This window comes from Macaca nemestrina, chromosome 1 (genome assembly GCF_043159975.1).
Source record: "Macaca nemestrina isolate mMacNem1 chromosome 1, mMacNem.hap1, whole genome shotgun sequence".
Classification (NCBI taxonomy): Eukaryota; Metazoa; Chordata; class Mammalia; order Primates; family Cercopithecidae; genus Macaca; species Macaca nemestrina.
This window is the reverse complement of record NC_092125.1, coordinates 181,654,477-181,671,402: the sequence shown is the minus strand read 5'-3', so window position 1 is coordinate 181,671,402 and position 16,926 is coordinate 181,654,477. Positions and strand designations below refer to the sequence as shown.

The 16,926-nt window shown below is 46.9% G+C and overlaps 1 protein-coding gene across 3 annotated transcripts in view; it reads right to left on the bottom strand.

Annotated features, from left to right (window-relative positions):
* Positions 1-16,926, bottom strand: part of LOC105495047 (RAB3B, member RAS oncogene family) — a 108,013-nt gene that overhangs the window by 81,233 nt on the left and 9,854 nt on the right. Inside the window, exons 1-2 of one of the 3 annotated variants that reach the window (XM_011764195.3) lie at positions 3,662-3,851; positions 346-466 (exon numbers count right to left, since the gene is read on the bottom strand). The exons of 1 other annotated variant lie outside the window; for it this stretch is intronic. In XM_011764195.3, coding sequence (XP_011762497.1) covers positions 346-390 — 45 coding nt within the window. In that variant the 5' untranslated portion in view covers positions 391-466; positions 3,662-3,851. Of the gene's footprint in view, positions 1-345; positions 467-3,661; positions 3,852-16,926 lie in introns of those variants that run through there. One more of the 3 variants, XM_011764196.2, reaches the window with a different exon arrangement.

Genomic DNA, 16,926 nt, shown 5'->3' with positions numbered 1-16,926 from the left:
GCAGAATTGCATTTGTAAGATAAGCATCAATCAAATCTTTCCTCTATTTTGTGACAGTCACATAAAATGATAGAGCTATCTCCGTGACAAGCAATACAGATGAAGGCCCAGGGACCATCTGGGAAGTCATCCCTGTCCCAGGCTGGGGGAAAGAAATGGCTCCTCAAAGGGTGACTGTGAAAAACAAATAACCCTTTCAATCTGATAGGGGGCAGAAATAAGCACCTAAGGAAGAAGCCAACTTCAGCCAGGAAAGAACAGGGGAAGAGAAGGAGAGAGCCCTAAAATCCAGTGAGAAGAGATCAGCTCAATAAATGGAGTGAAGGAGTGAATGAAGGAGCTTACCTTTTGTTGGAAAGAGCATGAGCCTGAGTCCAAGCGACCTGGCATTTGAAAGATAAGCCCTGGCTCTTTCAGTGGTCCTGTAAACGTAGGCAAATCACACTCCTGGCCTCAGTTTCCTCATCTATAAAAGGAGTTCATAAAATGGCTTCCTGGCAAAACTGTTGCAAGAATTAAAACCTGTATATGGGAGGGTGTTTTATTAACCCCTTAATTTTTTTGTTTGTTTGTCTCTGTGCTTCATAGTTTCTTCTAGCAAGTCATCCTGAGTAGTGGAAATAGTTTGGAGTTCCAAATCAAACAAACTAGATTCAGCTTCCAGGTCTATCATTTATTACGTATGAGACCTTGGCAAGAAATTTTACAAGATTAAGACAGTTTCTTCATTCATAAAACAAGTGTTGTTGGGAAAATTATAGGTAATGTGGGTAATACACCTAGAATAGTACGGTAATTTCTTGGTATAGGCAAGGGATTGGCTCCAGGACCTCCACCTATACTGAAATTCATACCTACTCAAGAACCACAGTTGGCCCAGTGGAACCCCCCTAGACTAAAAGTTGGTCCTCTGAATATACAGACTTCGCCTCCCTTCACTACTGTATTTTCTTCTCTCTTTCTTCTAAGAGATGGGTGTCACTCTGTTTCCCAGGATGGAGTACAGTGGCCTGATCATAACTCACTCTAGCTTCAAGTTCCTGGGCTCAAGTGATCCTCCTATCTCAGCCTCCCACGTAGCTGGGATTACAGGTTCGAGCCACTGTGCTTGACCCACCATGGTATTTTTTTTTTTTTTAATCAGTGTTTGGTTGAAGAAGAAAATTGGGTATAAGTGGACTTGCACAGTTCAAACCCATGCTGTTCAAAGGTCAACTGTATATGCAATAACAGGGGCTCAATAAATGTAATTCCCTGTCTTCCTACTTGAAGCATTTCAGTGAGAATAATGAGGGAGTTGGGCAGATGTGGACCTCATCCTCCTCCTTTAAGCCACACTCTCCTTTTCTAATTCAATCTGTCTTTAGATCATTCCTCACTGCTAACCCATCACCACCTTTTCATTGTTTTCCCAGGTATCTTAGAGCTACAGAAACAATATCATAACAGCTACCATTTATTGAGCACCTAATAAATGTCAAGCATTCTACAAGATGCTTTCAATGCATTCCATCTTGCACACAACAGATGCTTGATATTCATTTCCTTCCTCCTCCAGATTGGAAAGAGATAGCCATGGGTGTGTCCACTGACAGAACAGAGGCACACCTGCAGAATAACATCAGTGTCCTCTCTCTTTGTACAGTGTTTTACAGTTTAGAAAGTTCTTTTCACCTACATTATACTATTTGATTCTCACAACAATTCTTGGAAATGGATGAAGAACTTGAGGCAGGAGCACCACCACAGCTCAATTATTCATTCAATCAACATTCACTAAGCACCTACTATGTACCAGGCCCTGTGCTATACTTTGGGGAGATGGAGACAAACTCTAGGAGCTGCAAGCTCAGAGGGGAAACCTATTTAACTTTTTACTGATGCCTCCCTTCATGTCATAATCTTTAAGAAACTGAAGATTTATTTCTTGGACTGGAGATGCTTTTAGATTTTTGCCTTTTCCCATACGGTTTCCTCTGATAGGAACACACTTTCCTCCACTGCTAGCTAAATCCTTCATGACCAGAAAGCCTTCTCCAACCCACCCACCTCCCCAAGAATGCCTCTTCTCTGGCTCCCACAGCACCAGGGCTTTCCACTTCTATATATAGGGACTTTCACAGCTTCCATTGTCTTCCTCTGTTTATAGGCACAGAACAGGTGGGCACCCACCTGTGCACACACACACACACACACCCTCTCCTTTTACTGTCTCCCACCCCTTTCCATCTGGATTCCAGGAAGCTGGGGGAAGAGGGCCCATCTTGTTGTGTTTGGGTTTTTTTTGTTTTGTTTGTGTGTGTGTGTGTGTGGTTTTTTGTTTTTTGTTTTTGTTTTTTTGAGAGCCCATCTTTCTCCCACCCCCTCCATATCTCTCTTAGCTTCCAAAGGCTGCTGCTCTACCCTCTCCAAAGTTCCTTCCACGTTGGGACTACAGAACAGAGTTGAATGACTTTTTCTGTCCATGATTCTCTTATTTTCTGTGACCCCTGGTGCCCATATAACAAGGTCCAGTGCCTGGGTCCCCTCCTTGGACTCCTGAGTGGCCAAGACACCGCTAGTACCTGGGCCCCACTTCAATCCCCATTATCTTTCCACTATTACACCACAACCCACACCTGGCCTCCTCTCCAGCCTGACCCAGCGCACCACCACCCTATCTATACCCTCCGGGTTCTCTCACGATTCCTCCACTCGCAGCCGCCAGACCCTACTCTATTCCAGAGCCCCCTACTCTATTCCAGAGCCTCCTCCTCACTCCTGACCAGAATATAGGCCCCTGTGTCCATTTCCAAGGCCACTTCCCTCTGTCTCCACCACCTCCCTGCCCCCTTCCTCTGCAGCTGGGTAGACCCAGCCTGGCCTCTCACCCTTCCATTCTCCCAGGCTTCCCGCCCCCAAGCCCCACCCCTCGCCTTCCATCTACAGTTATCCCCACGCTGGTCCCCAGCTGGGCTTCACCTCCGACCCCAGCTATCCCTACCCACATCCCCCATAAATGACCCTTTTTCGACCAGACACTGCCCTGCTGCCCTTCCCCATCCCAGCTATCCATACCCACATCCCCCACCCCCGACCCTCTCCTGACCAGGGCACCAGGGATGCTCCCCAGCTGCCCAGCGCCCCTTCCCCTCGGCCCCTGAGTCCCCTCCAGCTCCAAACGACCCCCGCCCAGCCAGTCCCCTCCCCTCAGCTCCTCACCTCCACGCCTTCCCCCGCGCCCCCGCTCTAGCACCCCTCAATCCTCTCCCTCAGCGCCCCGTTCGCTGCCTCTCGGCTGCCCGGTACCCCCTTTCCGCACAGCCCCTCTCCGCCCTCCTCGCAGTTGCCTCGCCCCCCACGCTCCCGTTTCCCCCCCGCAATCCCTCGCTGCCCTCCAGTTGCCCCCATCTCTCCTCCCAGCCCCAGCGCCGTCTTTCTTGCTCCTCTCCCGCCCTTGGAGCTCCCCTGGCTGCCCCCACGGTCCGGGAGACCCCCTCGGCGCTCCCTCCCTAGGCGAGCCCCACCTCTGCCGCCGCGGAGCCCCCTCCCTCGCTCCTCCCCCGGCTCCCCTCCGCTGCCCCGTGCTCCTTCTCGGCGCCCGCTCTCGGTGCCCAGCGCCGCGCGCCGGGGATCGGTCCCTGATCTTCCGCGGGCGGGCTGCCCGGGCCGCGCCCCTTACCGCGGACTCCGAGTGCGGGACGACGGGTTCGCTCCCGTAAGGTCGGCGGGACAGTAGGACCTGGCGGCAGGAGGGAGCGGAGGGGGCCGGGGCAGGGCTCTGCGGGGCACTGCGGGCGGGTCGGGTCCGGTCCTGTCTTCACGGAGGCGCCTGAGGGATGAGGCTCCAGCTCCAGCGCCGCTCTTCTCCGGCCGCGTCCAGGCCCCGCCCAGGGGCGGAGTCTGTGTTCGCCCCGCCCCGCCCCTCAACGTCTAGCAGGTGTAAGGAATCCGAGGTTACTTAGGACCTCCAGGTCCCCCATATCTGGGTGACTATCGTGATTTATCTTAATTGTCATGCCTCGTTCCATTGACTGAACTTACTAGGGTAATTAGAGAGCTTTGATAATACTGTAGCTAATGATGGGTAACAGTTTTGCCATTTCCAAACTGCTTTCTGGTCCGTTCTATCGCTCCGTCTTCATAAAAGCCCAGGGAGGGAGGCTGACTACAAGCGGAAACGAAGCCAGAAACCTGGACGCTGTCCTCTACCTTATCTGTGCTTCCTTCACACCCCACATCCCACCGCCTTAACATATCCCTGCCCTGCCTCTGTGTCTCCATTGCGCTTGTTCTGACTCCGGCATCATCACTTGTTGCTCGGACTAATGCAACAGCTTCTTAATTCCTGCCTTCACCCTCCAATTCATCCTATAAAACCAAGAGGTGGTGTCAGCATGGCCATTTCCACCCTTGTACAAAAATTATTTCTCCTATGCTCTCCAGTCATACCACCGTCTACCCCTCCTCATCACTGACACCCAAATGCTCCTTATGCATTAAAGATTGCAGACCCTGGCTCATGGTCATCCTCACTAGCCCCTGTTCTGTGCCATCCTCCTGGTGACTTCAGTAGCTATGAGATTTCCTGGTCCCACTCATTCTGAGTCAGATACCAAAATCATTTTGACACAAGCCTGAGCAACCCTTTAAAAAATGTCACCATGTTACTATCAACCTTGTTTAAGAAAACTCTTGGCCAGGCACAGTGGCTCACGCCTGTAATCCCAGCACTTTGCGAGGCCGAGGTGGGCAGATCACTTGAGGTCAGGAGTTCGAGACCAACCTGGCCAACATGGTGAAACCCCGACTCTACTAAAAATACAAAAATTAGCCAGGCATGGTGGCCCATGCCTGTAGTCCCAGCTACTTGGGAGGCTGAGGCAGGAGAACTACTTGAACCCAGGAGGCAGAAGTTGCAGTGAGCCAAGATCACTGTACTCCAGCAGTGCACTCCAGCCTGGGAAACAGAGCCAGTCTCTGTCAAAAAACAAACAAACGAAAATCTCTCAATGGTTTCCCATTACCAGGAGGCTGTCAACAGGTGTAGGAAAATGTTCTTGCCTGGCCCGGCCCTAGAAAGTCCCACTTCCACCAGAGGAGGCAGATACAGGAGGCAATTAACGCCCCACCCTCAAATCCTGATGTGGACTTCCAGTCTTCCTGAGGTCACAGGAGCCAGCTGACAGCTTGGTCTAGAATCGTCTTTCCTCACACTTCTCCCCCATCTCAGATCTTAGACGTCTAAGTCAAATACCAAAACCATTTTCCCCCCAAGTTCCATTATGACCCTGTCTACAGTGTACATCTCCAACCTAGGAACCACCCAAGCTGACAGCTCCTCTACTTGTCTGGCCTCTGTCTCAGACGCTTACTCTTCTGAGCTTCTTGCCAAGGCCTTTCACTCACACTGCCCACCACACTGCCAGCCCTTTTCTCTATGCCTTCTAGAATCCTGTTCTTTTGTCAACAAACTCTCATATACTCTCTACTTCTTCAGAGTACTCAGATGACTTCTTTGCCTGAGCATCTTCCAGGTACTGCCTCCTTTGCTGCCCTCTGCTAGAAGGCTTCTCACTTTTCCACTCCCCATATACTATAAAACCAGGATGTGGGGTCGGCTTGGCCATTTCCACCCTTGTACAAAAATTATTTCTCCTGTACTCTCCAGCCATACCCACCTCAACCCCTCCTCATCACTGACACCCAATTGCTCCTTATGCATTAAAGATTGCAGCCCCTGGCTCATGGTCATCCTCACTAGCTCCTGTCCTGCCATCCTCCTGGTGACTTCAGTAGCTATGGGAGTTCCTTGTCCCTCAGTCCTTGGCCTCCACATCACCTTGGCCACCAGCTCCCATGGTCACTCTTGAGCTCTTAATCACCCACTGCTGGTACCTCTGTAATAGCAAAATCAAACATGCTACACTGAACTGCTCCCTCACTCCCTTTCTCCCACAAGGCCCTACTTTCCTCACTTTGAAATAGATAAGTTGATAATGATTATTCTGTCTTCCCAGGAATAATGAGATAGCATATAGAGCCATCCTTTTAAAGTTGTGAGACAATATGAGAACAGATGGTATTGCTTTTATGTAGTCTCAGTTCTTCTGGTTGCTTTCTCCTTCTCCCTCCCCTGAAAGGTGGTGTAGTAAATTAGAAAGGGCACACACAGGCTTGGGGCCAGGCAGACCTGGTCTTCAGTCCTTGCTTACTGTGTGATCTTATGCCAATTACCTCATTTCTCTCACACGCACACCCATTCCTCATTTGTAGAAAGAGCAATAATAAGATCTGCTTCTCAGAGTTGTTGGGAAGACCAAATGAGAACACGAGCTACTGCAGAGGACTTGATAGAGTGCTAGGCACACAGTAAGCATTCGATAAATAGGAAACACTGTGCTTCGTATAACAGAAAAAAAAAGTGCTATTTTTAAACCACAACACTCTTCCAGGAATAACAGATCCCAATGCACAGAAGGTCCTTTTGTCCTGCTTGGGGCCTCAATTGATGAGTGTGAATATGTAACTTTGGGAGAAGAATTTGCTCTCTATATTTAAAAAGGCGGTAGGAGTAATAGGTGGGGCATGATGGCCCATGCCTGCAATCCCAGCACTTTGAGATCACCTGAGGCCAGTTCAAGACCAGCCTGGCCAACATGGTAAAACTCTCTCTCCACTAAAAATACAAAAATTAGTCGGGCGTGGCGGTGGGTGCCTGTACTCCCAGCTACTCGGGAGTCTGATGCAAGAGAATTACATGAACCTGGGAGGCAGAGGTTTCAGTGAGCCTAGATTGTGCTATTGCACTCCAGCCCGGGCGACAGTGCAAGACTCCATCACAAAAAAAATTAGGGGTAGCGGGAGGCGGAGGTTGCAGTGAGCCGAGATTGCACCATTACACTCCAGCCCATTTGAGATGAAACTCCATCACAAAAAAAATAAAAAATAAAAAAGGTTGGGTGTGGGAGGGTTGGGGGGAGGAGAATTTGGAATTCACTTGACAAAATGAGAGGGCAAGTTAATAGAGAGAGATTGGAGGAGAACAGGAAAAAGATGAGTAAGAAAATCAATGTAAGGATAGGTGCTACATAGGTAAAAAGTCAGAAAAAACTCTCCCATGGTATGTTGGCAAGAGTGTTTCAGCAGGGGAATGCCTAAAATGGGATGAGTTGTTTGTTACACATAGGACGTGACCATCCTATGTGACTCTCAAGGCTTCAGGAAGGGCTATTACACCCAGGAATGCTTTTTAAGAGAGGGGAATTGTGAGAGTGCATGAGTAGGGAGTTGAGCAATGTGCTTTGTTAGGTCTCAGTTGACAAAGGAGACTGGAAGCAGAGGTAACTGTGAGAGACCACAAGCCCTTGTGGAACTTATAAAAACTTGTGTAGGACTTCGCACCTACATGAGTCGGGAAATGTGAATATTGAGGTTCAAGCCCATTGCATTTGGATCTTAAAGAGGCAGAAAAGCGGCCAGAATGGCTCACACCTGTAATCCCAGCATTTTGGGAGGCCAAGGTGGGCAGATCACCTGAGGTGAGGAGTTTGAGACCAGCCTGGCCAACATTGCAAAACCCCATCTCTACTAAAAATACAAAAAAATTATCCGGCGTGGTGGTAGGTGCCTGTTGGAAGGCTGAGGCAGGAGAATCACTTGAACCCACGAGGCAGAGGTTGCAGTAAACCAAAATGGCACCACTGCACTCTAGCCTGGGTAACAGAGTCAGACTTGGTCTCAAAAAAAAAAAAAAATGAGGCAGAGAGGCCACATCTGACATTTGGGTTGTATCATTTATGCCCCCATAAGCTACCTTCTTATTGACCAAGGTAACCACCTGAGGGAAGAACAACACAAATCAAATTATACTGGACTGTCTTCACTTCCAGATCCAAATGCCCAAGTAAGAATGGCAAGGAAAACAAAATTCTTTTTTTGAGATGGAGTTGTGCTCTTGTTGCCCAGGCTGGAATGCAATTGTATGATCTCGGCTCACTGCAACCTCTGCCTCCTGGGTTCAAATGATTCTGTTGCCTCAGCCTCCTGAGTAGCTGGGATTACAGGCATGCATCATCACACCCGGCTAATTTTGTACTTTTAGTAGAGACAGGGTTTCTCCATGTTGGTCAAGCTGGTCCCAAACTCCTGACCTCAGGTGATCTGCCCGCCTTGGCCTCCCAAAGTGCTAGGATTACAGGTGTGAGCCACTGCACCCGGCCCCTGAATGAAGACAAAATTCTACCTTTTGCCTTGGCTCAGATTAGTTAACAATTATATTCATTGAATCCTTAAATTACACTAAGATTATTTGCATCTTTTATCTCATTTAACCCTCAATATAATTATGCAAGTTATAGATTATCATCCCTTTTTCGTAGACAAGGCAAGACAATTGAGAAAGTACAACCGGTAAGTGGCAGAGCCAGATAGCAGGTCTGTCTGACTCTAAGGCCAGGGCATTTTCTACTAGATCTAGAATTATATTTTGATTGCCCAGCAAACACCATTGTGATTAAGAGTCCTGCAAGGGCAAGGCGGCACCTGCCTGTAGTCCCAGCTACTCAGGAGGCTGAGGCGGGTGGATGATTTCAGCTATTCTGGGCTATAGTGCATTATGCAGATCAGGTGCTCTCACTAAGTTCAGCATCAATATGGTGAATTCCCGGTAGTGTGGGACCAGGTTGCCCAAGGAGGGGTGAACCAGCCAACGTCAGAAACAGCAGGTCAGAACTTCTGTCCTGGTCATGGAGATCTGCAGTAGTGGGATCATGCCTGTGAATAACCACTGTACTCCAGCCAGGGCAACACAGACAGACCCTGTCTCTATATTTAAAAAATAAACAGGTCGGGCACGGTGGCTCACGCCTGTAATCCCAGCACTTTGGGAGGCCGAGGTGGGCGGATCACAAGGTCAGGAGATCGAGACCATCCTGGTTAACACAATGAAACCCCATCTCTACTAAAAATACAAAAAATTAGCTGGGCGTGGTGGTGGGCGCCTGTAGTCTCAGCTGCTTGGGAGGTTGAGGCAGGAGAATGGCGTGAACCCGGGAGGTGGAGCTTGCAGTGAGCCGAGATTGCACCACTGCACTCCAGTCTGGGTGACAGCAAGACTCCGTCTCAAATTAATTAATTAATTAAGTAATAGACCAGGCACGGTAGCTCACGCCTGTAATCCCAGCACTTTGGGAGGCAGAGGCGGGCGGATCACCTGAGGTCAGGAGTTCAAGACCAGCCTGGCCAACACAGTGAAACCCCATCTCTACTAAAAATACAAAAAAAATTAGCTAGGCGTGGTGGTGCATGCCTGTAGTCCCAGCTACTTGGGAGGCTGAAGCAGGAGAATCATTTGAACCCAGGAGGCAGAGGTTGTACTGAGCCAAGATCACACCACTGCATACCAGCCTGGGTGACGGAGAGAAACCCTGTCTCAAAAAAATAAATAAATAAAAATAAAAATGAATAGAGTCCTACAACAAAATTTCCTTTTGTAGTTGCCAGAGTAATCAGCCTTCTCCAACTCCTAGTTTTACAAGAAGTATAAAATTAATGCTCTTTTGTTATTAGGGATGGGGGGGGTCTTCCTATATTGCCCAGTCTGGTCTTGAACTCCTGGCCTCAAGCAATCCTCCCACCTCAGCCTTCCAAGAAGCTAAGATCACAGGTGTAAGCTTTTTATTGAATGAGAATCGGTGGCCTAGAAAATGTAGTGGCACAAGTGGATGTCATTTGGAATGTTCAATTTTTCACAAGGTGAATCTTTACCCTAGTGTGAGTCCCTCGTGGCCAGCTTAGGAACTCAGATGTGTTGACAGGTCAGACATTTTCATCCAACCCATTCAATAGATTGCTCCATGCAATAGGGTAGCTGAAGCAGGTACCTGTGAAATAGCTCAGAAATATAGGATTCAATGAGAGGAGTGATGGAAGATCAGGCAAGAAAGAGAGGCAGAGGCCAGATGGTCCAAGGCCTTGTACATCATATTCGGGATTTGGGACTCTATCTTGCAAACAAAAATGGTTTTAAGCAATGGAGTAACATGGTTACATATTCTTGTAAGAAAGATAGCTCTGCCTGTGGAGGGGGAAGGGGGGAATACAACAGATTGGGTGGGAAGGATAGGGAGCAGAGAGATAGGAGATAGAGAAAACAATAGATTGCTGTAAAAATCTAGATAAGAGATGAATAGGACCTGAGCTAATGTCATAGCAATGGGAAAGGTAGAAAGCACACGGATTTGATACATATTTAGGAGGTAAAGTTCCCTGGACTTGGTGACAGATTAAATGTGAGATATAAAGAAAAGGGTACCAGCCTAAACAACCAGGTAGATAGTAAAGCCATTTACTGAAACAGGGAGCAAATAAGTTGTTTCTGTTATCTATTGCTGCATATAAAAAAACACTCCCAAAAGTTCAGTGGCTTAAAACAGCAATAATTCATTATTTCTCATAATTCTGTGAGTGGCTAACTGCCTCCTTTGCTGGTTTCACCTGCGATCATTCACAAGCTGCATTCAGTTGGAAGGTCTGCTGGCCTGGAAGATCTAAGATGTCCTTATTCATAGGTCTGTCAATCAGTGCCAGCTGAGGGCTGGGCACTGCAGTTTTTCTGCATGTGACCTCTCATCCACTAGTAGGCTAGACCAGCTTACATAGTGGTCTCAAGGCAGCATTCCAAGAGTATAAAAGCAGAAGACACAATCTCTAAAGACCAAGCCTTAGAAATCGCACAGCTGCATTGTATCGACCAAATCAAGTCACAAGCCCAGTCCAGATTTAAGGGGTAGAAGAAATAAATTCCACTTTTGATTGGGAAGAGCAAAGTCACATGACAAAAAGGCACAATATAAGGAACAAGGAGTCTATTGCCTTTAACCAAACTACTACAAGAGTAGAAACAAATGTGGGTAATGACAGAAAATGATGAGTATCTCAAATACCACCTCCTGCACAAATCATTCCTTCCTTCTCTGTGCTTCAGTTTCTTCATTTGTAAAATGAATGAATGTGCAAGTCCATTCCTCTCACCAGCTGCTGTTTACGAGGTGAAAGTGGTTAAAACGTACAACATGCCAGGGCACACACTGTCAGCAGGGGTGGAATCTGAGACACACACATAGGAAACATTCAACATGTCAATGGTCAGAACCCAGGTACCACCCACCACCCCCTCCCTCCCGACCCCAACCCTGCCAGTCCTTCACCAAGCCCAGTCCATTCTACTTCCCAGGAACTCTTCATTCCACAGCCACGGTCTCCTCACTGTCCTGCTCCTGCAATAGCCTCCAATCTGCTCTTAGTCTGCACTCCATACTGCAGCATAGGACTCTTCCTAAAGCCAGCTTGAAACCTCCCATTGCCCTGCTCAGAAGCTCATCTGTTTATTAAGCCTAATGACCCCTGGTGATCCGTCCTCGTCCACCCTCCAGCCTCACTGCTGGTCACACCTCCTTCACACCCTGAGCTCCCCCAACATTAAACTACTTGCAGTTCTCTGAATGTGGCCTGCTCCAATAACATCTTTGTGAATTTGCATCTGCTTTCTTCTCTCTACCTAGAATGCCATTCAGTCATTTATTCAATAAATTGCTGGTTCACTCACCCAACTAGCAAATATCTCCTGAACACCTGCTATGCAGAGATGAATAACATATGGTCCCTGACCCAAGGAACTCAGTGTCTGGTGCGGGACAGTAGACTATAAGATCCACTAATCTGTACTCCACAAGAGGAAAGGCCATAGTACTACCCAACAAGGCACCTCCTAAACCATTCTTAGAAGAGCTCAGGGATAAGTATATAAATATTAAATACTTATTGCTGAATAAATAAGCATATAAGTATTAACTAAGGATTTCTTCTCATATCTACCATCTCATTTAACGTTCACAATGAACCTGTGAAGTTGGGACTGATTCATGCCATCTTAGATGTGAGCAAGTAGTAACTGGCCCAGGTTTCTTAGCTACTGAAAGCAAGGAAAGCCAGGACTCAAATTAGCCACAATAAGAGATTTGGTGAGACATGGCTATTTTCTCACAGTAGGACAGATCAGCAGGGAGGAATCTGAGATGTTAGACCTGGCCCCATGCTAGGTCCTGGGATGTAGACTTAAGAATTAATTAAACTGAGCCATCTAGGAAAAGTAGGAGTTAAATGCATGGAGACGCCACCTAGGCAGATGGGCCAGCATGAACAAAGGCCCAAAGGTGGGAAATGATGTGAAATCTTCAGAGAACTTGGAGTCTCTAGAAGCATAATGGGCAGAGTAGCAAGTGATGAGTGAGGCAGGAGAGCTAAGTTGGAGCCAGAGGTCAGGCAAGGCCTGGGTGGCCATGCTAAGGACAATGGACTCCATGATCAGTGCAGTGCAGAGCTGTTACAGGCCTTTATCCGAAGGGAAGACTTGGCAAAAGTTGTGTTTTAAAAAGATCTTATAGCCTGCACAATAGGGATTGGATTGGAGGTTCCAAGATACTGGGAGCAGGGAGATCAGAGAAAATGCTGGTGGAGTGACTTCAAAATAGCTAGGCTGGCCAGGTGCATTGGCTCATATCTGTGATTCCAGCACTTTGGGAGGCTGAGGTGGGCAGATTACCTGAGCTCGGGAGTTCAAGACTAGCCTGGGCAACATGGTGAAACCCCATCTCTACTAAAAATACAAAAAATTAGCCGGGCGTGGTAGCGCAAGCCTATAGTCCCAGCTACTTGGGAGGCTTAGACAAGAGAATCACTTGAATCTGGGAGGCAGAGGTTGCAGTGAGCCAGGATCGTACACTCTAGCCTGGGCAACAGAGCGAGACTCTGCCTCCAAAAAACAAAACAAAACAAAACAAAATAGCTAGGAGCAGTGGTGTGTGCCTATAGTCGCAGCTATTTAGGAGGCTGAGGCCCGAGGACCACTTGAGCCCATGAGTTTAAGACCAGCCTGGGCAACATAGCGAGACCCCATCTCAACAACAACAACAACAACAAGAGAGAGATGATAAGACCTGAGCTGGGAAATGCACTGGGACATGAAAGAAACAAGATTTGGTGACTGACTGGATGTAGATGAGGCAAAAGAACATAAAGGCAACCAAGCTTTCTAACTTGGGTAGTGTCATTTGCTGTGAGAAAGAGAATAAAAGACAGTCTTGGGGATAGAGGGGCCAGAAGAAGGGGAATGGTGGTAAAAGCAGCAACTGCTCTGGAAATAATTATTCATACTTTATTTATTGCATTTAAATTTAATCAAGCCGATTAGTGTCTCAGTCAGGCCTCTCCCACAGAGCCCAGAAGCAGAATCTAGCACTATCAGTTCCCTGTCACTGCTTCCCCGGCCCTCTAGGCCTCTTTTTTTCCAGTTATTAAACAGAGAGAATACCCATTCCATAATTTAACACAATGACTGGATAGCACCCTGTTATCAGAGTATTCATTTAAAACTTAATCAAGGTTTTAATGAGGAGCCAGAGGAACCTCAAATTAGCCCCCCACCAAACCAACATGGAGCCCCCTCTATAGCCCTAACCTGCTCACTTCCAAGAATGGGAGACTACCTTCTCTAAGGCAGACCACTTTGCTTTGGGATAACCCTTATTGTTAGTAAAGTCCTCTGCTAAAATCTGCCTGTCTGTAGCTTCCACCCTCTGGTCCTAGTTCTTCATCATTATATTATTCATTCATTCATTGCACAAAGATGTGTTGATCACTTAGTATGTGCCAAGCATTGTTCTAAGCACAGAGTACACAAACATGAACTAAACAGGCAGAACCCCTGCTCACACAGAAGTTAGGAATCCACAGAGAAGAGACAAAAAATAAGCACACAAATGATCTATGATAATTTCGGATGGTGATAGCCATATTAAGGAAATATTCCAAAGAGATTATTATTTTAGGATTATTAAACAGGGACAGCCTCTCTGAGGAAGTGACATTTGAGTTGAGACCTGGTGGATGAAAAAGAATCAATCCATTTTAGAGATGATTTAGGAAATTAAGAGGCAGAAAGAACAAGTGGTTTTCCCAGGGCAAGACAACAGACAAACAACTAACTAGAACCTTCCCCCCTCGGCTGGGCACAGTGGCTTGCACCTGTAATCCCAGCATTTTGGGAGGCTGAGGCGGGAGGATCACTTGAGCTCACAAGTTTGAGACCAGCCAGAACAACATGGTGAAACCTCACCTCTACCAAAAATACAAAAATTAGCAAGGCATGGTGGCATGCGTCTGCAGTCCCAGCTGCTTGGGAGGCTGAAGCAAGAAAATCACTTGAACCCAGGAGACAGAGGTTGCTGTGAGCCTAGATTGTGCCACTGTACTCCAGCCTGGGTGACAAAGCGAGACTCCGTCTAAAAAACAAAAAAATGTGTGCTCACCCTAGGCACAAAGTTCTTCCTTGGTCTCATATCATCCACCACTGACCAGACCCCTTTCTGAACCACCTCTGTTAAATGAGGGAACTGAATTAAAATAAATATAATCACTAGGGTGTGGTGGCTTCCACCTGTAATCCCAGCACTTTGGGAGGTCAAGGGGCAAATTGCTTGAGTCCAGGAGTTCAAGACCAGTCTGGGCAACATGGCGAAACCCAGTTTCTACTAAAAATACAAAAAATTAGGCAGGTTTGGTGGCACATACCTGTAGTCCCAACTACTCGGGAGGCTGAGGTGGGAGGTTAACTTGAGCCCAGGAGGTCGAGCCTGCAGTGAGCCCTGATTGTGCCACTTCACTGCAGCCTGGGCAACAGAGTGAGACCCTATCTCAAGTAAATAAATACATTAAATAAATTAATTAATATAATATAATAAATTAAGTTTTGGAATCAGGCAGTTCTGGGTTCAAATCCAACTTTTACCATTCACTAATTATGTGATTGAATTTCTCTAGGCCATAGGTTGCTTATCTGTAAAATGAGGATGAAGATTATTTCACTGGCTCTTTGAGAGAGTTAAATTAAAGGTGACAATGTATGTAAAATAGGTGGTGATGTATGTAAATAGTATGTATGTAAAATGTGTGAATAGTACTAGACTATTCAATAACATCAGCTACTTTCAGCATGATAACTAAGTACATTATGCTTGCCAATGAGTCCACCTTCAAATAAGTGTCCAGGGAATAAAGAACAGTTACCAATGGCTTAGGATCTATAACACAAGTCAGAGTAGGCCGGGTGTGGTGGCTCATGCCTGTAATCCCTGAGCTTTGGGAGGCCGAGGCAGGGGGATTGCTTGAGCCCAGGAGTTTGAGACCATCCTGGGCAACATGGCAAAACCCCATGTCTACAAAATACAAAAGTTGGCTGGGTGTGGTGATGCGCACCCTTAGTCCCAGCTACTTAGAAGGCTGAGGTGGGAGGATCACCTGAGCCCAGGGAGGTTGAGGTGTGATTGCACCATTGCACTCCAGCCTGGGCGACGGATTGAGACCCTCTGTTTCTCAAAAAATACTCTGTTTCTTAGAAAAACAGAAACAAGACAGATGCCTTTCTAATTTTGGAAGAATGTCTCCTATTTGTCTTTCCTGGAGGGCTTGCTAAGTAAGAGAGGTTAGGCGAGCCTGTGACCTTTGGCAAAGGTAAGTCTCACACTCCCTCTTGTGTCCAAAATTGGAACTGCGTGCTCTCTGGACTGACCAGTAGCCATGGTGCTGAAATCAACCTGGTTATAGGGGCTGAATGCCAGGGAACTAACGTTTGTTAAGCACCTGCTATATTCCGGGAACCTTCTGAGGTAACTTCCATATATTATCTCAAGTCTCATCAACCATTCAACAGAAGAGAAAACTGAAAGTCAGCAAGGTTAAATGACTTCTCCAGGTATTCGTGGATAATAAAGTACAAAAGAGACCTAAAGAGAAAAACTGGAAAAAAATCAGTGATATTGATTGTACTACAGGATAAAATCCAACCTCCTTAGCAAATATGATTAAATTCTTTTATCTTCAACTTTATTTTCAACCACCTAACCCCCTCACACCCTTCGTCCTTGTGCTCTGGCCACACAGAATGACTTAGAGTTCTCAGAAATTGCTTTAAATCTCAGCATTTTTGTCCAAGCCTTTGTCTCTTTCTTAGGTGACTTCCTCAATAACCCTCCCTGATCTAGAAAATTCCTTCCTACACATCCTGCCATCCCATCCATCTTACTTGGAGATAATTTAATCACCCTTTCCTTTGTACTACTTTTGGACCTCAGACATTATATATATACACATATATTCAATAAATACTTGTGGAATGGCTATATATATATACACATATATACTGCATATATATAAGACATGCGCGCGCGCGCACACACACACACATACACATTCCAGGTCCTATATATTAGGTTTTGTTTTTTCTTCCTTTTACAATATCTTTTTTTTTTTAGACAGAGTTTTGCTCTGTCACCCAGGCTGGAGTGCAGTTACAAGATCTTGGCTTGACCAGGCGCGGTGGCTCACGCCTGTAATCTCAGCCCTTTGGGAGGCTGAGACGGGTGGATCACGAAGTCAGGAGATCGAGACCATCCTGGCTAACACGGTGAAACCCCATATCTACTAAAAATACAAAAAAATTACCCAGGCATGGTGGCGGGTGCCTGTAGTCCCAGCTGCTCAGGAGGCTGAGGCAGGAGAATGGCGTGAACCTGGAAGGCAGAACTTGCAGTGAGCTGAGATCGCGCCACTGTACTCCAGCCTGGGTGACAGAGCGAGCGAGACTCTGTCTCAAAAAAAAAAAAAAAAAAAAAAACAAGATCTTGGCTCACTGCAACCCCTCCTGCATTGAATGCCTCCTGCATTCAAGTGATTCTCCTTCCTCAGCCTCCCGAGTAGCTGGGGTTATAGGTGCACACCGCCATGCCAAACTAATTTTTGTATTTTTAGTAGAGATGGGGTTTCACCATGTTGGCCAGGCTGGTCTCGAATTCCTGACCTCAGGTGATCCACCCACCTCAGCCTCCCAAA